Raw genomic sequence first — 27,115 nt, 5'->3', positions numbered from 1 at the left:
TAGCAATGTATGACAAGTACGAAGTGTAGCTAGAGTTTGAGTGAATACGTTTGGCGTATGACAGCACAGGTGTAACAGTCAGCGGCTGCAGTACGCTGACTGTTACACCCGTAGAAGCCAATATCGATTCAATTGTAATTGCTAGACAAACATTGAGGTAAATTAAGCCCCAATATACCCCTGAGGACGCTATGTTGGTAGCGAAACATGTCGGAGGGGGCTTCTTTGCTTTTAATACCTCAATGTTTGTCTAGCAATCACAATTGAATCGATATTGGCTTCCTTGGGTGTCTGTTCAGCGTACTGCAGCCGCTGACTGTTACACCCGTGCTGTCATACACCAAACATATTCACTCTAATACTCTAGCTACACTTCGTACTTGTCATACATTGCTATACCACATTGGCCAATTTTAACCCTGTATGTTTTGTGACATTTGGTCGTTTGCATTCATGGTAAAGTTAATAATTTTTACTTTATTTTCTGACTTCACATAGTAGTTGGAAATTTTGGTTTTATTATGCCCCAGGCATATTAGAATTTTGTACTGTTCTAGAAATAGGTGCGGGTCCCAGAGGTGGGACCCGCATCTATCTGACATTTATGACATATCCTGTAGATATGTCATAAATGTCTGTGATGGGAAAACCCCTTTAACTGTAGCAACCAGTGTCAAGCAGCCGCCGCAACAGGCAAATAAGATCATTGACTGCATTAAAAGGGACATATATGCACATGACGAGAACATAGTTCTACCACTTTATAAATCTGAATATTGTGTACAGTTTTGGGCACCAGTGAACAAGACGTAGCACAGATTGAGCAGTTTCAAAGGTGGCAACCAAAGTAATAAATGGAATTGGTGTACTACAGCCCCAGAAAGATTGTAAAAAAACAAAACCGTCAAAACAGAGAGATCTCTGTCATTTTCTATTTATATCCGGGACTGTAACTATAACAAGGTGGCATCCTCCACGTCTAGAGGAAAGAAGATTTCTACACCAAAATAGAAGGGGATTATTTACTATAAGAGCAGTGAGACTATGGAACACTGACAAAAGAAGTTATGGTGAATCCACTGAAAGTTCAAAAGGGACCTGGGTGCCTTGAGTGTAATAATACTGAAAATTATGTTTACTATAGATGGGTCGTTGATCAAGAGAGTCATTCTGATTGCCATTTTGGAGTCAATAAGATTTTTTTCCAAAAGATGAGGAAAATTGGCTTTTGCCTCAAAGGGGTTTTGCATTCCCCTGGAACAACAATGCATAAAAATGGACTGAACTGGATGGACATAGGTCTTTTTTCGTCCTTACAAACTATGAGAGTAATAATTGAAAAAGTCAAGTAAGGGGGAGGAGCCTAGCCATGTTCAGGGAAGCTAGCTCACCTCTGAGCTCCTTCTTTCACCCCCAGTCTGACAGCCTTCATTGGGTAGCTACAATGGTCACAATGGTGAAACCAAACAGCGATAAGACCAAAGACCATCATGAGACCCTAAACAACTTAAAAGCCAGTCCTAGAGGGACAAATACCTGTGGTGGAAATTGGCGGCTTCTCTGGGGAACAGCTCAAAGATTGGAACTTTCTGCAACAAGGCTCCAGGGCCTGGCTGAGAGCTTTGATGCCAAGAGTCTAGCTGATTGCTCCCACGCTGGTGAGGATACAGATGCGGCCCCTATCTCCAGGTCCTTACTTAGGCAAATACTCACAGAATCCATTGCTCCACTCCTAAAAGAGGTGTTGGAGAGTAAGACTGACGTACTCAACATCGGCGCCAGAGTTCAATACCTGAAACTGCAAAAGTGAGCCCTGATTGCTCACAACGTTGCCCTTCAACAAAGCTTGCAGCTCCATAGAGAGCATATTAACACACCTCTCCTGGCCATGGAAGACTAGGAAAACAGAAGCAGGAGAAAGAAATACTTCTAATCTGCAGATTCTGAGTCTTTTGCCCCAGATGTCCAACACAAAATGGCCTAGGATAAGGAACAGGGGTGGGGGGGGACCAAAACAAGGAAACATTTACCAACTTTGTTTCATCCTATAGACTAAAAGTGCTCTACTATTGCATTGGCTTCGCCCGACAGTACAATCTATGCAAGATATATTAGGTCAACTGAAGAAATTATTATTTCTGGGAAATGCAGAAACGGAGAGGAGAGTGGAAATACAAACAACAATTTTTTTTTAGAAAATGGAGAATCTTTATTGCACAACATCTCACGATAGAAGAGATCACGCAAATTCTAACAGCTTTTCTATTGACAAAATGGTACCATTTGCAAGCCTGAAAGGTTCACTGGGCAAGTTAAAAGTGACCTAGGTTGGAAACAGACCTGAGAAAATTTGAAATAAACAGGGCTGGGAAGGGAGAGATTTCTGAGGGCGATGGTAAAGACTCTAGGATATTCAAACTGTGCAACTGTTTATTTTGTATTATGTGTAATGCTCATTATTCTGTGCATTTTGTTCTGAAGAGCCTGTGTGCCTAACTACATTGTTTATGTATATGTTTCATGTTTTGGTAAGAATACAATAAAACGAATTCAAATATAAATTTATTAATTTAAAAAAAAGGAGGCTGCCAGATAATCATCAGAACACCTGATGATCTCACCACTGCCTTGGAGAAACTAGATGTAACCCCGTTGGAAATACTATCTTGTCTTCCATTACCGCCCATTAATACTCTACCAGCCATCGACTCCTGGACTTTTCGCCAAAAAGCCTAAACCAACTAAACAGATCGCACTAGAGATGGAGATACCCAAATTAGTTCTGCTGTTGAACTATCGCTGTACTGGACTTCTCACCTTCCCTGTCTGTATGGGTTGGTGAGTATGTTGACTGATCGACCTGTTGTATTTGGGACTTTGGTCACTTGCTATATCCTTAGGCCTTGCAGGTCTATTTTTTATGTTCTCAGGTTACAGTTTTTTCAGTGTCTATTCACTTGTATCCCTGGTTTATCCCAAAACCCCCTTTATCCATTGTACCTTCCAATACGTGTTACTTGAATGTCGGACAACCGGTTGACCTACCGCCTAGGCATATTTCATTTATGTCTCCCCCTACTTCTGCAAATCCTTGTAATGCAATAATTGATCCGGGATTGGCTTTGCCTTCCAGCTCCGGTACCATCATTACCAGTTTTCTTACTCATGTGTTATGTATACTTTGTACAGTATCAATTTATGTTATTACCTCTTTTGGTTTGAGACCATTTGTTTTTTCCACTACCATGACAGCTCATCCCTTCCACTCTTGCTACCAACTAGCTTTCACTTAAGTCGTTTACACCATCCTTTCTCATGGGCTTCAACTTTAGATATTGTGAAAGTGATTAGAATATGTTTAAAACATGAGATTTTGCGTGGACTCCATCTTGTGTGGTTGATAAGTCATGTTGCTTTAAAGCTAATATATCTATGTCAGTATTGTCTGAAACAATTCTATGTTATTTGTTCTTGAGAAAGAAGGGGGAAAACACTGTGTAGCTGTAATGACAGGGATAGGGAAACAGACAAGTGAGCCCTAATATACCCGCCACTCAGTCCCTGCCTACTTGCAACGACCCGCCCTAGGCGACGGGGTACAACTGGGCGACGGTCCCTACACTCAGTAAGTGCACGACAGACAACCAGACAAGGAAACACAGAACAAAGGGAAACGAGGCAGTTGCCCACGGCAACACCGTGAGCAACAAGAGAAGTAAACGAGCCGAGTCAAACCAGGAGAGTACGAGGTGCCAAACGCAGAGCAGGAGAGTAGTGAACAAGCCGAGTCAAACCGGGAGTGTACGAGGTACCAAATGCAGAGCAGAAGAGTAGTCAGTAAGCCAGGGTCAATACGAAGCAGGGACAAGTAGTTCAAGAAGCTGCAGCAGGGCCAGGAAACCAACAGAGAAGAATCACAAGCAAGGAGGAATAGGAAAGGCAGGTATAAATAGACAGAGGGTGGGAGCTAGCTCCGTCTGGCCAGGCTGTGATAGGCTCTCCCACTCCTAAGCCTGCCATCCTGAGTGGTGGAAGATGGAGTCAGTCTCACAGACATAGAAGCAGGTGCAGACTGATTACCTATGGGTGTGGATACAGAAGCTGTGCCTGGCAGATCCTTTACAGTACCCCTTTTATGAGGGGCCACCGGACCCTTTCTAGATGGACCTGGTTTATTTGGGAAACGAAGGTGGAACCTCCTGACCAATACCCCAAGGTAAATTACCCAGAAACCACTCTCACCTTCTTGTTCATCTCAAGGAGCGGAGCTGGAGGTGCTCGCTGAGGCCTGTAACCTGGCAGAAGGTAAGACGGCCGACATACACTGACTCTAGGTATGCTTTTGGCATCGCCCACAATTATGGGCCCATTGGTAGTAGGAACTTTATTGGATCATCGGGTAAGCCAATTGAGAGAGCAAGAGAAAACAGACCTGACAATAAGGGTATGTGCAGCCAGGTATCAGTAAATTGGCTTGTCCCTGGATACAATAATGCCACCACTAGGTTTGTAGCAGCCGGCATGATGTGCGCACGGCATGACATAGGTAAAACAGCAAAGGTACCTGTGAAAAGTGCAGCCCGGCCAGATTATCCGTCCCAGCGACTGCAGAACATACAACTACCCGAGGTAGAAGTGTATGACAATGTGCTCGTGTGTGTAGACCTGTTCTCAGGGGGGCCTGAAGCCCGGCCTGTATTTTCCCCACTGCAGACGTTGTGTGTAGTGACAGGGAAACAGTGTTATCCCAAGTATTGACCTAGTGTTTGTACAATAAGATATCAGCAGTTCTCCAGATGTTATCCCAAAGTTAGTTTGTTTAATAACTGTATTTAAGAAGTGTTGTGGGAATATTAAATACTGAAGTTAAGTTTTATGTAAAGTTCTGGATCAGCCTTAGCATTGGACTATTAGAGTTATGCGTCAGATAATAGGTACAGAAGTGGAATATTCCCATTTGAAAACATTTTTAGTTATTTGTTTTTTGTCGTTGTTATTGTGAAAGGAAAATTTTGTGCAGTGTGTGTGTATGTGTATATATATATATATATATATATATATATATATATATATATATATATATATATATATATAAAGAAGAAAAATGAGTTTGCATGTATCATCTCTAGTTATTGCTCAATGTGAACGTTTGATGTAAAGATGTTATTTGTTAATGTTTTTCTTCAAATTAATTATTTGATTAAGATCAATTAATGTTTATACAATGAAAAAGCTTGTTCTCCACAGGAAGAGTCCAACTGGGAGCGGAAGGCGTGAGAACCAGATTCTAACAGAATGTGGACGGATAAGGGACGGTGAACTGGTAACACCCAAGGCACTCTTGATGGCACTTGCATTGATGGTGTATGACCTCACATATGCCCCAAGACTGCAAGGATCGATTTGGTAAGATCTAATTGGTATGTCCCAGGCTTTACAGCTGTTGCTGCTAAATTCTGTTAGAGCTGTTTGATTTGCCTACAGAACAGTCCTGGCAGACCGGTGCCAACCTTATCATACCCGCCTCCCACGAAGAGAACAGACCTTGAGAGGCCTTCCCATGCAATACAAATTAGAGTAAGAAAAATTGGTTTGCGACATTTGTCAGATAAACATGTGGAATCTGTGTATATTTTGGTGAGCTGGAGATGTTCCAGGCAATCAGCTCAGATCAAGGTACAAATCCTGCTGGAAAGCGTGACACCAAGTGCAAATGAAATGTACCCAATAATTACACATCTTCTAGGTGCCCTGTCCATTGGAACAGAGAAGTTTTTCTTATATAAAAGGTGTTTGTTTGATTTAGTTTAAGGGCCTGACATTGTTATTGTATGTACTTAGAACAACTTTTATAGTACGTAGATGTTATCACCAGATTAGTATTTATTTTAACAATTGACAAGGGTTGGGGGTCCCCAGCAAGTGCCAGTAAACACGAACTAAAAGATTTTTAATACGATGAACTCCATTACTGAGGTGCGGCAGGCGCAGCCGGAGCCAGTACAACGCGTTTGTCATGAACTGACGGCAGTGTCACAATTCCAAGCAGCCGCCCAGACAAGTAACTTACCGGAGGAAGAAGGCAGATGCGGAGGGTTTGTGGTGGTCACAATAACACTCCACTAATCCGCCTACGTGGGATCTCGCACCAGGCTCACAGCATGAGGTGTTGTGTACAGCCCGGTGACGTAAACTAAAAGAGACGGGGTCTGAAAGATGAGAAGGCCCAAACCAAGTCCTGATGACATCAACAAAGTTCAAAGTAAGGACCAATGACCTGAGTGAATCCATCAGCAGTATCAAGTGTTTTAATCAGAAGACAGGAGAAGAAGAAGACGATGATGTACAGGACTTGTCAATACACTGGTGGGACCCCATACCCTAACCGGACATTGGTGATGGCATCATATTAGTTGTGGCCCTATTGATGAATTGCTTGAATTTCATAATCATAATATATAATTTCTGTAATTTAATATGAGAAAAAGGGGGGTTTGTGAAGGATGATTTATTTGCTTATATTCTCTGTATGAAATTACATTGTGAATTATCAAGCAGGATGCCGAATTACTAAGATATGTATTATGTGAAAGTGATGATAATGTTTAAATGATTTAGTTTCGTGCAGCAGCCATCTTGTCTGGAGTTCCCATCTTTGTTCTTTTGTAGTGAATAGGAAAGTCATTGTTCCTTTAATACAAGTAATGTTGATTTCGTATGTTTTATCTTTGACCTTGGTTCCCATGCGAAGTTGGTAAAGAATGGACAGGGACGGAGATGGGAGGGTGGCAAGTATGCGTGAAGGAAGGTCTCTCTCCCATCTCCACGAGAACATTCTGTCCAAAAGAGATAAGGCCTGCAAAACCTAATGTGTGAAGAATTATAATGATGTATTTGGGATTTATTTTATTGTATGCTTTTTACTGAATAACAAATATTGTTACATTGTCTCTGATTGGTTTACCTCAAGCCTACACCCCTTCTGAATTTCAGTTTAACAGTTTGAGTTTGGTAATAAATCCTTCAGAGGAGTATTTTTGAACATATCAGCGTGTCTGTGTGTTTTCTTCTCCTCTCTCGATATAGATCGGTGAAATATCCTAATTAGGATACTGACTAATGGAGTCTGGCCTTGAGAGTCTGTTTGGACTCGTATAAATTTCAGTCTAATATATATTTTGAGCGATGGATTTCCACGACACCGTGCAGTATAAACAACATGTTAACTTTATTCTGCGTGGCGATACGATTACAGCGACACCAAATTTATATAGTTTTTCTACGTTCCCACAATAAAAATACTCTTTTCTAAAGAAAATCATGTTTTAGTGTAGCCATTTTCTGACAGCCATAACTTTTTTATTTTTTCGTTGATATCGCTGCGGGAGGGCTTGTTTTATGCGTAACGAACTTTCGTTTCTATTGGTACAATTTTGCGTTACTTGCAACTTTTTGATCACTTTTTATTACATTTTTTTTGAGACAAGATGACCAAAAAATAAAATGCTATCATTGTTATTTATTAAAAATTCTTACGGTGTTCACCGTGCGGTAAAAATAATGTGACATTTTTATAGATCAGGCTGTTCCGAACGCGGCGAACCTATTATGCATAGTTTTTTTTTTCATGTTTTCATTTTTTTTATAATAATAAAAGGAGTTGATCAGGGAAACAGGGCAAGTGTTGTTTTTATTATTTATTTATTAATTTGTTTTTCTTTCACATTTTTTTTTTAATTTTTTACTTTTTCTTTTACACTGACCTGGGGACTTGAAGATCTGGTCTTCTGATCCCCGGTACAATACACTGCACTACTTATGTAGTGCAGTGTATTGTAACTGTCATTCATCAACTGACAGTTAGCGTATTAGGTCCTTCCTCGGGCAGGACCTAATAAGCTTCCATACCTCGGCAACCAGGAAGCCTAGCAACGGCTTCCTGGTTGCCATAGCAACCATCGACACCCGCGATCCATCGCGGGGGGGCCTTGGGGGTACAGAGGGAGCTCCCTCCCTCTGTAAGCCACTTCAATGCGGCGGACGACATTGACAGCCGCATTGAAGGGGTTAAATGGCTGCGATCAGCGGTAACAGCCATCGCAGCGGCATGTCAGCTGTGTATAACAGCTGACAGCCGCTGAAGATAAAGCGCGCACAGCTCCTGTGCGTGCTTTATCTACAGGGCGTGACTGTACGCCCGTGTGCGGGAAAGCAATTTGTATTTGGACGTACAGTCACGCCCGTGTGCGAGAAGGGGTTAATGGGAAAATTCTTTGTTTTCTCGAGTCATAACATTTTTTAGAAGGCTGAACAAATGAACACACTTTACAAGTGTTGGAACCACATCTCTAGAATCCTCTATGTTGCAGCCATGTGGTTTTAGTTTTGCATGATGAAAAGAGAGAGGGAGAGAGTATATTGCCTAGTGTGGGTGGTCAACGTGACACAATGCGGTATCCTTGTCCCAATATTGTTTCTAATCGCTCATCTTCAAAAAGAATAGGAATGTACTTATGTACAATATCCCTGATCTGTGAAAATTCTTTACTATATTGGAGAACCAACGTAATTTTGGCTGGACCCTGAAGGTGAGAGGATTTCTTGTTGAAAAAATAATTTGTCTCGGGATTTAGATTTCACTAAGGATTTGGCTCTATTAAGAGTCTAATTCTTATAGCCTCTATTCTGAAGCCTATGACAAATTTGTGTTTGTCCCATATTATAGCCCTGGTCTTGGCTGCAGTTTCTTCTAGCTCTAATCATCTCTCCTACTGAGATTGAAGAACATAATTTCCTTTTAAAACTACCGGCGCTGGATCAAAGTTCCTCTTTACTTCTCTAAATAGATCAATCTGTGTGTAATGAATCTACTGTATATCTATATGAATGTTTTGGACGGATTTATTTAAATTAGTGTAGCGGCAATATGAATATGTGTAGATGCACAGATGTATTGACTGCTTCTTATGTCAACTTAGCTTTAATCATGTACATGAATTGTGAAAATAGAATAGATAGATGTAGACAGTTATGTATTTTCTGATCCTGATGTATATGTATTGATTGTGCCTTATTAAATGTGATCCACACAGGTTTATACACCTTTTGGTGTGGGTGTACATTAAATGTGGCTTTGTATATTGTAATTAATTTGTGTGAATATATGTATGTTTATAATTTAATTGTATATATATTTAAATCAAGTGACACCTACAAGCATCTGTAATCTGGTATTTGTCATAATTCAACACCTTAATTTACTATAAATATTACATATTTACATTTATATATACATATATATATATTTTTTGTTTTTTCTTTATTTATTTATTTATATACACTGTTGTCACTAATATCCATTTAAGCAATTTTTCACAGGTTGTAAATATATGTGTATATATTCACTCATTTTCATTCACAACTGATTATATTATTTGTTCCTGTAATTATGTATGATTTTTTGTTGGTGTATATGTATATATATATATATAATATTCTTTCACTTTTTCTTCATTTTTTGTCACTTTTTTATTATGTATATATTTATTATTAATATTTATGCTTGATGTTTTTCATCTCTTGTTGTATGTCTTTATCACATCTTTATGTTTATATGTGATTTAACACACATATAATTTATCACTGCTATACACCAATAGGGAAAGGTTAGGGAAAGTGTTCAAATAATAATTTTAACAATTTATTTAAACCCACACAAATGTGTATATACATTTAGATATTTACGTATGCACTTTAGTGCTTTTTGTATTCCGCAATAATTAATTAATAATTTTTTGTATCTTTAATATTTTCTGTTTCTATTTAGTTTACACAATTATGCTTATGAAGTGTTATCCAGTCATACTGTGCTAATTATGGTTGACTAACATTATATATGAAATAGTTCCTGGTATGTGTATACCTGACTGTTGCATCTTTCGAGCATTCTTCATTCATTTTCTCCTTACTTTGTCCGTTCACGTCTTGCATCTGATTTTAAAACAGCCTGCACTTGCCTCGGTGCTGTGATCAGATGAACGGCGTCCGTTGCCATGGTTCTATCCCAGCTGTGGCCGGATCACTGGTCATGTGATCTCACTCTCCAGCGCGTCCGGATCCAGCACCATGGGTATGTTTACCTGTAACGACGTCCTGCTAATCTGCTACACCGAGGCACAGCTGCTGCATCCTCCCGCTGTAGGAGTTGATTGGTTGAGGGGGGCTATAAGGGGGACGGCATCTGCACTTCCAACACCACCCCCAGACGAAGGCTTCCGGGCCGAAACGCGCGTCGGGGTGACGCCAGTGAGGGTGACCTGTTCCAAATGGGTATGAGCTCCGTTCCCAGCATGTGTCCACCTTCAGCAATATGAGTTTTTGCATTTAGACTATCACCATGGGTAGAGGTGGTTTGCATTTATGGCTGACAACACAGCCACAGCTCTGATTTTGTATTGTGCCCTTTACCTATGGGGTCCAGCTGAGCCATTTAATTTATGTGCGTATTTTGTGTGCATAGTATGGACATTGGCTCCTTTGTCTGGCTCTTATCAGGGGCACGTACATTGCTATACACGCTATAATTTACAGTTATTCTGATTCTACCTGCTGTGTAGATAGTTACACTGAGCTGTTTTGCTGCTGAATAGCCCCTCTCTGTTCTGCTGCTATTTTTTGTTCTTTCATGCTGGCTATGTAATAGAATATGCACATCATATAAATGTAATATACTACTGATGTATCTCTGCATTTCTGTAGCTCAACAGTGTCGCCCATTACCCAAATTTTTGGATATAATATATTATATACGTGTGATCTGGTTGTCTTTTCTGCACTGTGGAATTCATCTCTGTTTTTAATTCATGTTATATTTTTTAATATGTATTTAATAAAGATATTTTTGTTTTAAAATATTTTGGTGTGTCAGACTCCGAAGTTTAGGTTTGTCATTTATTCAGCGGGTTCACCGCTATTACCATGCCTTATTCCCCATAAACTATTATGTATTAGGTCATAGTTGTGACCTGAATAAATGTATCCGGGGGATAACCTTTGTGGTGTTCTTCATATAGGTTTACTACATATATATATATATATATATATATATATATATATATATATATATATATATATACACACACACACTACCGTTCAAAAGTTTGGGGTCACCCAGACAATTTTGTGTTTTTCATGAAAACTCACACTTATAGTTATCAAATGAGTTGCAAAATGACTAGAAAATATAGTCAAGACATTGACAAGGTCAGAAATAATGATTTGTATTTGAAATAATAATTTTCTCCTTCAAACTTTGCTTTCGTCAAAGAATGCTCCATTTGCAGCAATTACAGCATTGCAGACCTTTGGCATTCTAGCTGTTAATTTGCTGAGGTAATCGGGAGAAATTTCACCCCCATGCTTCCAGAAGCCCCTCCCACAAGTTGGATTGGCTTGATGGGCACTTCTTGCGTACCATACGGTCAAGCTGCTCCCACAACAGCTCTATGGGGTTGAGATCTGGTGACTGCGCTGGCCACTCCATTACAGATAGAATACCCGCTGCCTGCTTCTTCCCGAAATAGTTCTTGCATAATTTGGAGGTGTGCTTTGGGTCATTGTCCTGTTGTAGGATGAAATTGGCTCCAATCAAGCGCTGTCCACAGGGTATGGCATGGCGTTGCAAAATGGAGTGATAGCCTACCTTATTCAAAATTCCTTTTACCTTGTACAAATATCCCACTTTACCAGCACCAAAGCAACCCCAGACCATCACATTACCTCCACCATGCTTGACACATGGCGTCAGGCACTCTTCCAGCATCTTTTCAGTTGTTCTGCGTCTCACAAATGTTCTTCTGTGTGATCCAAACACCTCAAACTTCGATTCGTCTGTCCATAACACTTTTTTCCAATCTTCCTCTGTCCAATGTCTGTGTGCTTTTGCTCATATTAATCTTTTCCTTTTATTAGCCAGTCTCAGATATGGCTTTTTCTTTGCCACTCTGCCCTGAAGGCCAGCATCCCGGAGTCGCCTCTTCACTGTAGACGTTGACACTGGCGTTTTGCGGGTACTATTTAATGAAGCTGCCAGTTGAGGACCTGTGAGGCGTCTATTTCTCAAACTAGAGACTCTAATGTACTTGTCTTGTTGCTCAGTTGTGCACCGGGGCCTCCCACTTCTCTTTCTACTCTGGTTAGAGCCCATGTGTGCTGTCCTCTGAAGGGAGTAGTACACACCGTTGTAGGAAATCTTCAGTTTCTTGGCAATTTCTCGCATGCAATAGCCTTTATTTCTAAGAACAAGAATAGACTGTCGAGTTTCACATGAAAAGTCTCTTTTTCTAGCCATTTTGAGAGTTTAATCGAACCCACAAATGTAATGCTCCAGATTCTCAATAGCTCAAAGGAAGGTCAGTTTTATAGCTCCTCTAAACAGCAAAACTGTTTACAGCGGTGCTAACATAATTGCACAAGGGTTTTCGAGTGTTTTCTAATCATCCATTAGCCTTCTAACACAGTTAGCAAACACAATGTACCATTAGAACACTGGAGTGATGGTTGCTGGAAATGGGCCTCTATACACCTTTGTAGATATTGCATTAAAAACCAGACGTTTGCAGCTAGAATAGTAATTTAGCACATTAACAATGTATAGAGTGTATTTCTGATTAATTGAAAGTTATCTTCATTGAAAAAAAACTGTGCTTTTCTTGCAAAAATAAGGAAATTTCCAAGTGACCCTAAACTTTTGAACGGTAGTGTGTATATATATATATATATATATATATATATATATATATATATATATATATACATGAGTTTCACTTTTTGAATTGAATTACTGAAATAAATTAACTTTTTGGTAATATTCTAATTCATTGACAAGAACACACACACACACACACACACACACACACACATGGCCAAAGTGCATTGGAAGTACTGTATAAAGGATTAGATAGGAATGTAGGATTGATTTGTGTTTGTATTGCAGTTTTTTAATTCATGCTTTGTATACTTCCCAGGTATAGGACATTGATGGAATATTTTACCATCTACTCTGTTATTTTGTTAACCTTTAGGGTGTGTTCACATAAGGCAGATACGCTGCGTAAAAGGTACACAGCATATCCATTCTGGGGAATGCCGGCCGAAAAACCGCAACAAATTGTGGTGCAGTTTTTCAGCCAGAATGTTTGTGGCGGAATATAGCAGGTACAAAAAAAGAAAAAAAATCCCATGCTTACCTGTAGCCATGGCAACATGTCCCTCTGACTTCCTGCAGCCCGGCCTCGTGGGGTGATGTATTATCCCATGTGACAATTGCAGCCTGTGATTTGCTGCAGCAGTTAAATGGGATGAAACATCATCCATGGAGGCCGGGCTGGACAAAGGAGCAGAGAGATCTGGATATGCGATTTTTTTTTTTCTGAGTTGCAATCTTTGCGGCGGAATCGCGTCTTTTCCGTTGGAAAAATCGCAACATCTGCTATTTGTTGTGCGTTTTACCTCCCCATTGAATTTAATGGGGAAAACCTACAACAGTAAACCAGCGATTTCGCAATACAAATTGATATGCTGCGAATTAAAAAAAACAAAACACTGCAGGTAAATTTATGAATGTTTTTTCTGCAGGTTTTTTATGGAGCATGTGGATGAGATTTGTTCAAATCTCATTCCCTTTGCTGCTACTGTAATACGCTGTGCATTTTCCGCAATGAAATCAGTTGTGGAAAATCAGCAGTATTTATGCTACTTGTGAACCCGGCCTTATTTTATTCTTTCAATTCAATAAGGCATTTTCTTTAGGTCTGGACTTCGCATCATTCAAAGGCCAATCCAGTATAGGATAGTATCGGTGTCGGTCTATAGTTAAGAATGCTGATATGTACACATTAACAGCATTTACTATGAATTGTAAATCTATGATCATTAGAATCGTAATAACCTCAAACTTTGTTTATAGGACACTGAGAAAAAAATTCCTTTTTTTTTTCTTTTTTATGGTCTAAGAATATACGGACAGTTGGCAACCCTGTTGGGAAGGCAGTTTTGATATGAATAATCATGGCGATTGGATCAGTTGCACAGTCCTTTGGATGCAATAGTGCCTGATTTAGCAACATCGACTCCTTTTCTTCTTATTTTAATTTTATACTGGGTTTAAGAGACAAACAGAAGATACATTAAGCAATATTTTAAATTTTGGCATAGACATCGACCACTGGATGTGAGGCCCAGCCATCAACATGTTCTTGCTTGTGAGGCTGCAGTAGAGAAAGCTTGAAGAAGCCTTCATTTAAAAGGGATTCGGTCAGCAGTTTTTAGGTCTCAAAACAGCTGACAGCGATATAGGGGAGGGGATTGTAAACATACCTTTTGTATCACTCATGCAACTTGCATGACTTAGAAACAGTCCTTTGATTCCCCAGCCACGGTAACAAGTACCACTCTAGTGGCCAATCAGGAGACTGCTAGAGGCGTCACTTAGAGCAGAGCGGTGGGTCTGTTAGCGTGCAGTAAGGAGAAGCCAAGAGCACTTCTACATTAAGTACCTGCCTCAGTGGCACTTACGACCGTGTCGCTGGGAGAATGAAAGATCAATTTCTTGGTCATGCATGACTAAAAAAAAAGTATTGTTACAATTCCCCCCCTCTCCCTTATATTGCTCTGTCAGAAGTTTTGAGGCATAAAAACAGACGACAGATTCCCTTTAAAGCGGTCTTCATACATTGCAGTTGTCTGCCGTGTGGTCCAAATCTGCTTTGCGAAACTAAACGCATTTTATTGTGCATTGATTGAGACTTTTGGGTAATTTCCCCCCGATCTCGCCACTTTCAAAAAAGCAGAGCTTAGCGGAAGGGACGGAGCCACCACACCTTACCGTATTTAACATTATTCACGAATCTGGTGTAAATTATACCAGAGGTCTATGCTGGTTCCTGGCTGATGTAGATTTTATTCAGTGGCGCATGGACAACCAAAGACGCAACAAATTTATGAAGAGTGCAATGATGTGGTCTCAAAACTCTGTCTATCAATCTTTGTTGCAGGGGCTCAATGTAGTCTAAAAGGACTACTATTGGAATAAATTACTATTGGGGATGACTACTATTGGAATAAACTATCGGGTGTAGTAAATGCTGTCTTCTCTTTGGCAGAATCAGCCTGGTGTATCACACGTTTTTTTGTAGCAACATTTTTATAAAAAAAAACACTGTCTTTACTCACCTGCCTCTTGTTGATATTCAAAGTTAAGCCCACTCATGACTGTGCTTTGAATGTTTGATGGCAGTGTATTCCACCATTTGTATTCAAAACCTTGTGCAGCTTGTGTACCAACTGGGCACTCCTTGCAAACTACAAAACAAACAAAACAAAACAAAAACTGAATTTGCAAAGAAAAATAAACCGCTATTAATTAAGCATGCTGTAGCCAGATGTTTGTTGGCATCAGAAATTTTGAGTCTAAACATACTGCGGTTTGGTTTACTGCATTTTTGTAGCTTTTTTTCAAAACGCAGCATGCAGAAGTCATGCAGTTTTTCTCCATAGGCTTTTTAATTTAACTTAAAAAATATGACAGCTGGCTTTTTGTGGGACAAGTCGTATGTTTAATTTTATGTTACATATAACATATTGAATAACTTATAAAACTATTTATGGAGAAATGGAAAAAAAATAAGTAAATAAATACAAAACACCAAAAATAGTTTTTACGCTGTTTACTGTGCTGCATAAATGACGTGTTGAGGTTATTCTAAGGATCAGTACAATTACCATACCTCGCTACTTTCAACAATCGTAAGGAGGGAATTTATTTTTAACGTTATGACACACCTCTAACCCTGCCCAATCCCTGTCTATACACACCAAGTACCCTTTGTGTCCCCACACAGGATCATGCCCACAGAGTACCCCCACAGTTTAATGCCTTCATAGTGCTCACAATACAATTTTTATGCCCCCAGTTTCCCCTTACACAGTAGATTGCCCAAGTGCCTCCCCACACAGTATAAGTCCCACATAGTGCCCACCACACATTATAATGCTCCTACAGTTTCCACCCACACAATATGCCTCAATATAATGCCTCCATAGTGCCCATGCACACAATATAATGCCTCCATAGTGCCCATCCACACAATATAATGCCTTCATAAGGCCCACCCACACAATATATTGCCTTCATAATGCCCACCCACACAATATAATGCCCCCATAGTTCTGCCACAAACACTGTATAATGACCTTAAAGTGCTCCCCACACACAGTATAATGCTCCCATAGTGTCCCTACACAGAGTATAATGCGACATAGTGACTCCGTATACTGTAGAATTCCCCCAGAGTGCCCCACACACAAACACTGTATAATGCCCTACATAGTGCCCCCCCCCCACACACAATATAATGCCCCCATAGTGCTTCACAAAGTATAATGCCCCCATAGTGACTCCTAAAAGTAATAAAATACTCACCTAACCCGGTTCCCATGAGAAATAGGGAAGATTCCTCTGCAGGTCTCCTCTGTCTGTCCTGTGTGTAGCTCAGTGCACATAGTTGCGATGACGTTACTGCATCACACCTGTCTGTGACAAACTGAATGCAACATAGTGAATGGTGGAACTGGGAGCGCCAAGCTTCCTGCTACACCATTGGATTCAACTGTACCTGTGCCCATCATGTCTCAGATACAGCTGAAACCAGGACATGGCACGAATCCATGACGGTTGAGAAGCATGCAATTACGGATATACCATCCATGTATAGTTTTTAAAAATATATATATATTACTACTGCTGCACAAATGCATGTTTTAAGGAAACAGATAGATTTTTGGAGTTGTAGTATTCCGAGAGCCATACATGATTTGTCTTCCTGTTGACGTAGATGTATGAGGGCTGTAAGCTGCACTCTTTATAGGCAGTATTTTTGGGTACAAAAAAGCGCTAATCAATAGACCCTTATTAAAAAACACATGGAGGGTGAGAAAAAAAAAATCCATCATCATTTTGGGGCATTTTTTCTTTTTTTTTTAAACGACATTTGCCGAGCGGTAAAAAAATATATGTGTTATCGAAATTCTACAGGTTGATCGTGGAGATACCTCATATGTATTTTTTTGACTTGAAGCTAAGTTACGAGGAAAGATTAAAATAATGAAACCTATTTAGTCTTGAAAAGACACGACTAAAGGGGGGACATGATTAACTTATATAAATATATGAATGGCCCATAAAAGACATATAGTGAAAACCTGTTCCATGTATAACCCCCTCAAAAGACTAGGGAGCACTTCAGGGCCGGATACAGGTTTATGTGGGCCCTTGGGCAACACCGACTTAGTAGGCTCCTTTGCAGAGGAACTCACAGTGACAGTAAAGTGTCCCTCAGCCCCCCTCCCGGGAAGTGCCCCACAGCCCCCCTCCCGGGACGTACCACACAGCCCCCCTCCCGGGATGTGCCAAACAGCACCCCCCCCCCATATATGGATAGTGATGTCAGGGGCAACCCCAGAGCTGGACTCCCGGGCAGAGTGCTACTAGCACTCTGCCTGGGAGTCTGCAGCCTAGTAAATGGCAGAGCGGGGAGATACCTCCCTGCTCTGTCATAGCGTTCAATAGTATCTGGGTCCTAAGGACGCAGATTCTATTGAATGTGGCATCGCTACCGTTGTAGCAGCCATAGCGGCTGCTAGCGGGGCCACTAGGCATGGGGGGCCCGTGATGGCGGGCGGCACGTGCCCCCTCATGCTGCGGGCCCCGGCTGCTACAGCAGTAGTTACACCTCCTCCTAGACAGGGGCTCCCTCTAGAAGCATAACCCCCGGCAAAACTGTCGGCAGCGCTCTGGCCGAGGATTCCGCTTCTGGACGAGCCATGATGGCAACGTCAGCACCCGGCGGCCGAGTTGGCCCCCAGAAGGGCAGTGGGCCCTGGCACTTGAGCGGGTTCGCCATGTGCTGACGCCGGCCCTGGGGCACTCCCACCGTCTGGAGAAATAAAACGTTCAATCTGCAGAGGTGACAAGCCTTCTTTACTGTGAAAACTGTGAATCTATGGAATAGCCTACCACAGTAGCTGGTCACAGCAGCTTTAAAAATGGCTTAGATAATTTCCTAGAACGAAAAAACATCAGCTCCTATGTGAATGTGTAGAATTTTTGTTTCATCCATTACCTTTTTCCCATTCCTTGGTTGAACTTGATGAACATGTGTCTTTTTTCAATCGTACTAATTATGTAACTATGCATTGATCACTTATATAATGTTTTGGTATACTAAGTATTCCCAAGCATAATTGCGTGTTAGTCTTAGGTTACCTGCACAAGTGGTGAAAATATCTGCTGCAAAATCTACATGTGTAACAGGGAGCATTAAACGGACAGGCAATTCATGCTTCTAGCCTTTGTCAGGGCCCCAGTAATCACGTTGCAGGGGTCAATGGACAGACAGAGGGAGCCCTCTCCATCTGTCAAACTCCTTAGGCGCGGCAGTCGCTATTGAGCTATTAGAACGGGATGTTGGCTGTGTAAAACAGCTGACACCTGTAAGTGATGATGCAGGCACAGCTCTTTTACTAGCACTATCACAGCACTGAAATAGTATTGTGATTTTCAATAGGACTTGCATCGTATTTGGAAAGCGCATGGTTGGGGGGGGACGGAGCAGGGCGTAGACAAAGTGTGGCACTGGGCAAAGTAAAATGTAGGGCCCAAATGTTGAATTACTGTAACAATAATGCAGAGGTGTAGCTAGGTTCTCCTGCACCCGGGGCAAAGATTCAGATTGGCTTTCTCTACCAATCAATGAGGTATAATTTTTTTTCACAATTTTTTTTAATGTAACTCGAGTAAAAAAGCATTTTTAAATTTTACAAGCGATGTAGTTCTATAATGTAATTAACATAAAAATAAATAAAAAGAAAATAAATTAAAGAGGCCACACACAGCCCCCTGTAGATAGCGCCACGCACAGCCCCCTTGTAGATAGTGCCACACACAGCCCACTGCCCCTTTGTAAATAGCGCCACACTCCCCCCTTGTAAATAGCGCCACACTCCCCCCCCCCCCTTGTACTTAGCGCCACACTGTGAACAGACCGGTGAGCGGTAGCCTACCTCTACCACTCTCCGCTCTGCCTGGTGTGACTTACCAGAGGAGCCGAGGAGGTCATGCGGCGCAGGCAGCGACGGAGTTCCTTCTGACTAGGGTTGGTGACAACCAGGGCCGGCATTAGCTTGGATGGCGCCCTGTGCGGGACTCTCTATTGCAGCCCCCTACACAAACCAAAAATTGACCACATATATGGACACGCTGAAACATATATACTGTACATACATAAAGACAGATATTTAGACATACAGGCAAATATACATACACACATCTGGAATATATACATACAGGTAAATATATAGATGTACAGACACATATATACACACACACACACACACCAGCAGATAAATACACAGACAGGAACATATACAAATACATAAAAGGCACAAATATACAATCACAAATACACATTCACAAACAGACCCATATATACCCACACAGGCACATATGTACACAGCACAGATAATGTAGTAGATATTACCTGCAGTCCTATGTAACACCACAGATAACACAGTGGTAACTCCCTGAGTACAGATAATGTAATAGATGTTACCTGCAGTCCTATGTAACACCACAGATAACACAGTGATAACTCTCGGAGTACCGATAATGAAGTAGTGTTGCCTGCAGTCCTATGTAACACCACAAATAAGACAGTGATAACTCTCTGAGTACAGATAATTAAGTAGATGTTTCCTGCAGTCCTATGTAACACCGCAGATAACACAGTAATAACTCAGAGTACAGATAATGTAGTAGATGCAAGCGACAAACACATGCAGAGACACACACACACACACTGTATACACACTACACACACAGGCACTCACCATGTTTCCTTGACAGCATCACAGGTCAGGACGGGCTGTGGGCGGAGCTTCCTCTCTGCTACTCGGCTCTGTGTAACAGCAGAGCTGGAAGGCTGCAGCACGGGAGTGGACCTGTCCCCTGACCTGAGTCATCTGACCTCATGTCACTGACAGGTGACAGGTAAGGTGACTGGACTGGTCCACTTCCTGGCTGTCACAGACCCCAGTCAGAACGCCATAATTTCCTGGCTCTTCCTAAAGCTGCTGCAGGTGTCCAACATATGGGGCGCCTGTCAGCAGCAATCAGCTGCTCTTCGGCGCCCCCCCTTCCCTACCACCAGGTTGCGCCCGGGGCACATGCCCCGCCTGCCCCCCCCAGCTACGCCCCTGAATAATGCAGTCAATTCAGAAGGCAGGTGTGCAGAGAACAGCTTCGCTGATTTCTAGTGCGTCCAGGAGTGTTGCAAGCCACAAAGCATATGTACTCCCTCTTACACAAAAAAATAATCTATACACATATAGTTATTAAATCATACCACTATACCAGATTAAATATTACCTGCATACTGTTACTGAACACAACCCACTATTATAAGACCAATATTACCAATAACAACACAATATCAAGGTCCAAATAATACCGCCACACCATAACCACATAGTGACTGAATAATACCCCCACGCTGTTACTGAATAATACCTCCACACCATAACCACATAGTGACTGAATACAGATGTAGCAGTCTTTACCTTGACTTTTAACGCATTAAATAAACAATGGCTAGATCTCTTATCTTGACTTTTTCAATTACTTTTCAATGGCTTTTGTTGTGTGATATCACGCTGCAGCAAATTATCAGAATCAAGTTAAAGATGGCTACATCCATACCCCATACGGTTACTGAATAAAAACCACTATACGAAGACCAATATTATCATCATATAGTGGTAGATGCCAGCTATACACAGGAGCTCTGCATACGACATAAGTGATTACAGCAAATTTATATTCAGTGACTCATTGGTGATGTTCTCTCTGATTAGAATCGTTACTTTCCCATTTTTCTCCATCCAGCCCAGACCACTGTGATGACTTATTCCAGCCTCAACTCGTCTCTGCAGAATTTGACACAAAGAAATGTTGGTTTCTCGTATTTCCAGCACCCTCCCTACCCCATCCTCTAAACAAATTTGTAAGCCACAGTGCCCCAGATGGTAATAATCATCCCTTAGTGCATGACACAATAAAAGTGCCTCATTAGTAACCGTGCCCCTTCCATTAATAATGCCCCCTTTGTGCCCCCTGCAGATCGCGCCACACAGCCCACTGTCGATAGTGCCACACAAACAGCCCTTATAGATAACGCCAAACAGCCCCCGTAAATAGCGCCACACACACAGCCCCTACATATAGCGCCACACACACAGCTCCCCACTTGTACATAGTGCCACACAGCCCTCCCCCTTGTATATAGTGCCACACGGCGGCCCTCCCCATGTACATGGTGTCACACGGCCCTCCCCCTTGTACGTAGTGCCACACAGCCCTCCCCCCATGTAGATACTGCCACACAACCCCCCCATAAAGATAGTCACACAGCCCTCCCCCTTTTAGATAGTGCCACACAAAATTGTACTCATCTTGTCCCGTTCCGGTGACTAACGTGGCCTGCAGCCTATAGTATGCAATTGTATCTGCGTTCTGAGGATGCAGATACAATTCAATATGGCAGTCGCTTGCACCGCCCCCCACCCGGTGCTAGAAACGCCACCTGGAATGAGAAAGCCCATGCTGCCCGGCTGAAAAATGTTATATGCCGGGTGCCGCGGGCCCCATAGCAGCCGTTGTGGCTGCTATAGTCAGCAGGGGACCCTGAATGGATGGGGGCCCTGGGCAGTTTACACCCCTGATGCCAGCCCTGGATGTAGGAACACCACGAACACTTCAAACTTCAACTGAACCCTTGACAATAAAAATTCTCTGTGGCCTCCCATTTAACACTCTTGCAGCCCTCCAATCCACCCTCAATTCTGCTGCCATGTTAATCTACCTCTATATACGTTTTACCTCTGCCACTCCCCCTCTTTGGTCCTCCCAAGACCTTTTGCTTTGCTCTCCTCTTTTGTGCTCCTCACATCATTGTCTCAAAGATTTCTCCTGTGCTTACTGCACACTCGAGAACTCCCTTCCTCAGCAAATCAGATACTCTCCCACCATGGAAAACTTCACAAGCAACCTGAAAACCCACCTCTTCAGAAAAGGCATACAACCTGCTATAACTGCTGCCACTACTCTACCGGATGAACAGATTCTACCCTAACCTACAGTCTCCTTTCCCTTGTAGATTGTAAGTACGTTTATGTCACTTGTTTTACTGTCTAATTAATTCCAGGGCGCCGTACATATGAAAAAGGGTTTAATGGCATTTAAAAAAAAAAAAAAACAATATTAACCCAGCCTTACACAGAAAACCCTTTCCAATCAACATTATGCAAGTCAATGGATTTCCTTTAAAAAAAAAAAAATTCTCTCCCCACCAACTCAAAATATAAATCCCCTATATAAAAATGACTAACAGAAGGGAAGACAATTTAAAAATAATATATATTTTAGTGGCACTTTATGCTATTAACCCCTTCCCCCCGCAGCCATTTTTCGGATTTTCACTTTTGTTTTTTCCTCCTCACATTCCAAAAGCCATAACTCTTTTATTTTTCCATCAATATTGCCGTATGAGGGACGAGTTGTAGATTTTCATACATTTACCATAGTGGGAAAACGAGAAAAAAAATATATGTGTTTTTACAGCGTTCACCGTATGGTAAAAACGTTACCTTTATTCTGCAGGTTAATACGATTACAGCGATACCAAATTTATATAGTTTTCTTTATGTTTTACAAGGAAAAAACTGATTGTTAATAATAAAATTTGCGTTTTGTCGCCACATTCTGAGAGCCATAACGTTTTTATTTTTCTGTTGATTTAGCCGTGTGAGGGCTTATCTTTTGCGGGGCGATCTGCAGTTTATATTGGTACCATTTTGGGGTACATGAGGCGTTTTGATCACTTTTTATTTCGTTTTTGTGGGAGAAGAAGGGACCAAAAAACAGCAATCCTGTTTTTAATTTTTTATTTTTTACGGCGTTCACCTTGCGGACTAAATAATTATATATTGTAATAGTTCAGACTTTTACGGACGCGTCGATTCAAGTTATGTTAGCTTTTTATTTTTTTTACATTGTGATTGAGGGAAAATGGGAAAAGTTTTTTTTTTTAGCTTTTAATTTTTTTCCTTTCTTAAAAAGCTTTATTTAACTTTTTTTTACTTGTCCCCCTAGGGGACTTTAACCAGCGATCGTTAGATCGCTTGCACGATAAACTGCAATACTAATGTATTGCAGTATATCGCGATTCTGCCAGTCTCCTTCATAGGAGTACAAAGATGGCGGATCTGGGGGACTTTGTCAGGCCCCCAGGCAGCCGTGCCAACCAACGGCTCCCCCCGATCTCGCCACGGGGGGGGGCCGTTGGGACATTACAGAGGGTTGCCCCCCCGGTTATTAGTAATTTAAATGCCGCAATCGCTATTGAACGCTGCATTTAACGGGTTAAACCAGCGGGATCGCACTCGAACGGGATCCCACTCGTTAACTGGAAGTGTCAGCTGTAACACACAGCCGACACACTCGCTCTATGGAGCGGTCTCAGCCCGTGAGCCCGCTTCATATTTCCAAAATAGAAAATAGAAACAATATTGTAAAAAACTAAAAAATTTACATAGTTACATAGTTGATAAGGTTGAAAAAAGACACAGGTCCATCAAATCCAACCTATAACCCTACAGTGTTAATGCAGAGGAAGGCAAAAACCCTATGAGGTTGATGCAAATTGCCCCCGACTCGAAACATGGTAATCAGAATAAATCCTTGGATCAACGTCCGATCTCCAGAATCTAGTACTCGTAACCTGTAATCAGTGGCGTAGATATAGGGGTCACCGCAGTATCAATTACGACCGGGCCACATAGTCAGGGGCCCCGTGGCCCCCCACACCACGTCTATTAAAAGCTAATATAGTAACTGGGGCCTATGTAATAAACTACACAGGCCCTATTACTATACTAACCGTTTAATTAAACTCCTCGTTCACAGCGGAGTGGAGGTCCCGATGTCTTTCACGTCATGACCTCACGACGCTGTGTGCCGCGCACAACGTCGCAATGCTGAATAGCATTAGGACCTCCTCTGCGCCCGGACCTGAAGAGGAGGGCAAGTATAACGTTACTGTCTGCTAGGGCCCTGTATCTAAACCTACCATGTGGTAGCTTAGATACAGGGCCCATCAGACAGGATCACACATGGGCCCTGTATCTAAGCCAACCGAATGGTATGCTTAGATACAGGGCCCATGTGTGATCCTGTCTGATGGGCCGTGTATCTAAGCCTTCCACATGGTAGGCTTAGATACAGGGCCCCAGCAAACTGTAATCTTATACGGTATAAGATTACGGTCTGCTGGGGCTCTGTATCTAAGCCTAGATACAGAGTAAAACAGACATATCACACATGGGCCTTGTATCTAAGCCTACCACATCTGTTACAAATGTTTTTTTTTGTGTTTGTGGTTTTTTTTGTCGGATTCGAGGACTATTTAGATGACTGCTTTTTTATTTTCTATAAAATGGTTAACGAGGGTTGTGTTGGGGTTTTTTATTTCAATAAAATATTTTTTCTATGTCTTTGTATTTTTTTTTTTTACTTTATTACTACTGCCTTAGTAATGGCCGCTGGCTGATTGACAGCGTCCATTACTAATGCAGGGTTTAGTGTTAGTCGATGCAGAGGCTAACACTAACCCCCATTATTAGGTCTTCCCACCCTGGTAATACTAGACTGCTGCTGCTATGTTTTTTTGACTGGTTATGAAAAAATAATAATAATTGGAAAAAAACTATGTAGGGGTCCCCTCCAGTTTTCATATCCAGCCAGATACAACATAGAAGCAGCAGCAGGCTAGCATTACCAGGGCAGGAAGGACCAAGGTTTCTGACCTTTCCCAGTCTAAAAATACCTGTCTGCGGCCGCCCAGTAGCCCACCATCACTACAGTTCGGGTACTGGATCGCACCCGGCTCTTCCCATTACACCTGGTGGCGGGGGGTTCCATGGTAATAATGGGGGTTAGTGCTAGCCTTTTCACCGGCTAACATTAAGCTGCGCCTTAGTAATGGACGCAGTCATCAGCCAGCAGGTATTACAAAAGCAGTAGTAATAAAGTTTAGAAAAAATACGAAGAAGGACAATGAAAAAATGATTTTTTTTAAATAAAAAAAAAACACACAATCCTCGTTAACCATTTTATTGAATTATTATACTTACCTCTCCTGGGTCCAGCGCTGGAGCCGCAATGTCAGCGAACTGGGCCCTATATCTAAGCCTATCAAGTGTGAAACTGTCTGCTGATCCACTCAGTGGCGTAACTACCGCGGTAGCAGCAGTAGCGGCTGCTACGGGGCCCGGGGCTTGAGGGGGCCCGGTGGCGCCGCTAGCAGCCGTTATGGCTACTACAGCGGTAGCGTCGCTACTGTGGGGCCCGCGACGCCGAGCCTTACACAGGCCATCTCATGCCTGTAGGTGTCGCTAGCACCGGAGGGGGCCCCAGTGCTAGCGGCAGCCAAATACATGAATGGCCGGGCATGTTCCGTGCCTGACCATCCAGTGCCTTACAATGACACTGATTGGCTAGCGGCGCGATGACATCATCGCGCCGCTTCCATGCTTGGAAGGTGCTGATTGGCGGGGCAAGTCATTCTGCCCCGCCAATCAGCGTCATTGGAGGACGCTCGTTCAACTCCTGCAGACATGCTCAGAAGAGAGCATGTCTGCATCGCCAGTGAACAGCGTGGGAACCGGAGAATGTGAGTATGTCAAGTTTTTGTTTTTTTTCCCCTCATAAAAATGTGAATGGCATTATCTATGGGGGGGGGGGGGTCATCTTTATGTGGGCTATTATATATAGGGGGTCTATATGTGGGGCAGTAGCTACAGGGGGGGTCTATATGTGGGGGTGTGGGCCATTATATACAGGGGGCTCTATATGTGGGCCATTATATACAGGGGGGTCTATATGTGGGGGTGTGGGCCACTATATACAGGGGGCTCTATATGTGGGCCATTATATACAGGGGGGTCTATATGTGGGGGTGTGGGCCACTATATACAGGGGGCTCTATATGTGGGCCATTATATACAGGGGGCTCTATATGTGGGCCACTATATACAGGGGGGGTCCATATGTGGGCCACTATATACAGGGGGGTCTATATGTGGGCCACTATATACAGGGGGGTCTATATGTGGGACACTATATACAGGGGTGGGTTACCTGTGGGGCACTAGCAACAGGGTGGCTATATGTAGTGCACAGTCTACAGGGGTGGGCTATATGTGGGACACTATATACAGGGGGAGCTATATGTGAGACACTATATACAGAGGTGGGCTATACGTGGAGCACTAACTATAGGGGAAGCTATATGTAGGGCAGCACGGTGGCTCAGTGGTTAGCACTATTGCCTTGCAGCTCTGGAGTCCATATGTGGGCACTATCTACAGGGGCTTCTATGTAGGTCACTATCTACAGGGGACATGTTGTGTGTTTGTGACAGTTATATTTAGATGTGTTGAGAATTTTAACTTCGTTTTATAGGTGCAGAAATGTTTTAAAAGTGAGAAGCTGAAGACATCTAAACGGAAAACTGCAGAAATGGGTCATGGCCGGGAGAAATCCATCATAGATGTCTGAACCGGAGGGAGAAGAAAAGAACTAGAATCTGAGACGTCACCGGTGAGTCACTTAATGTAAATGTTTATTCTGCCTCTAATCAGTATTGTAGTCACTGTATGATCTGCAGCGAGATGATGGTGATAGGATTTTTTTTGTGAAACCGCATCTCCCAGCATATCCTTACCATTGTTCCGGCCATGCTGGGAGCTGTAGTTTTACGCCGTACAAACTTATACGCAGTGGCGTAACTACCGCTATAGCAGCCGTAGCGACTTCTACAGGGCCTGCAGCATGAGGGGGCCCGTGCCACCCGCCGGCACGGCCCCCTCCCATGGCCGCAGGCTCCGCTAGCAGCCGCTATGGCTGCTACAGCGCGACGCCACTGAAGGGGTTGTTCCTACATAA

At 42.3% G+C, this 27,115-nt stretch overlaps 1 protein-coding gene across 1 annotated transcript in view; it reads right to left on the bottom strand.

Moving 5' to 3' along the window:
- Positions 1 to 27,115, bottom strand: part of ELAPOR1 (endosome-lysosome associated apoptosis and autophagy regulator 1) — a 271,583-nt gene that overhangs the window by 180,007 nt on the left and 64,461 nt on the right. Inside the window, exon 8 of the mRNA XM_075853543.1 lies at positions 15,232 to 15,360. Within this exon, the coding sequence (XP_075709658.1) occupies positions 15,232 to 15,360 (129 nt within the window). The remainder of the gene's footprint in view (positions 1 to 15,231; positions 15,361 to 27,115) is intronic.

The sequence above is a fragment of the Rhinoderma darwinii genome, chromosome 2, assembly GCF_050947455.1.
Source record: "Rhinoderma darwinii isolate aRhiDar2 chromosome 2, aRhiDar2.hap1, whole genome shotgun sequence".
In the NCBI taxonomy this organism is placed as follows: Eukaryota; Metazoa; Chordata; class Amphibia; order Anura; family Rhinodermatidae; genus Rhinoderma; species Rhinoderma darwinii.
Note: the sequence above shows the minus strand (reverse complement) of the source record. Positions and strands in the feature narration are given on the sequence as shown.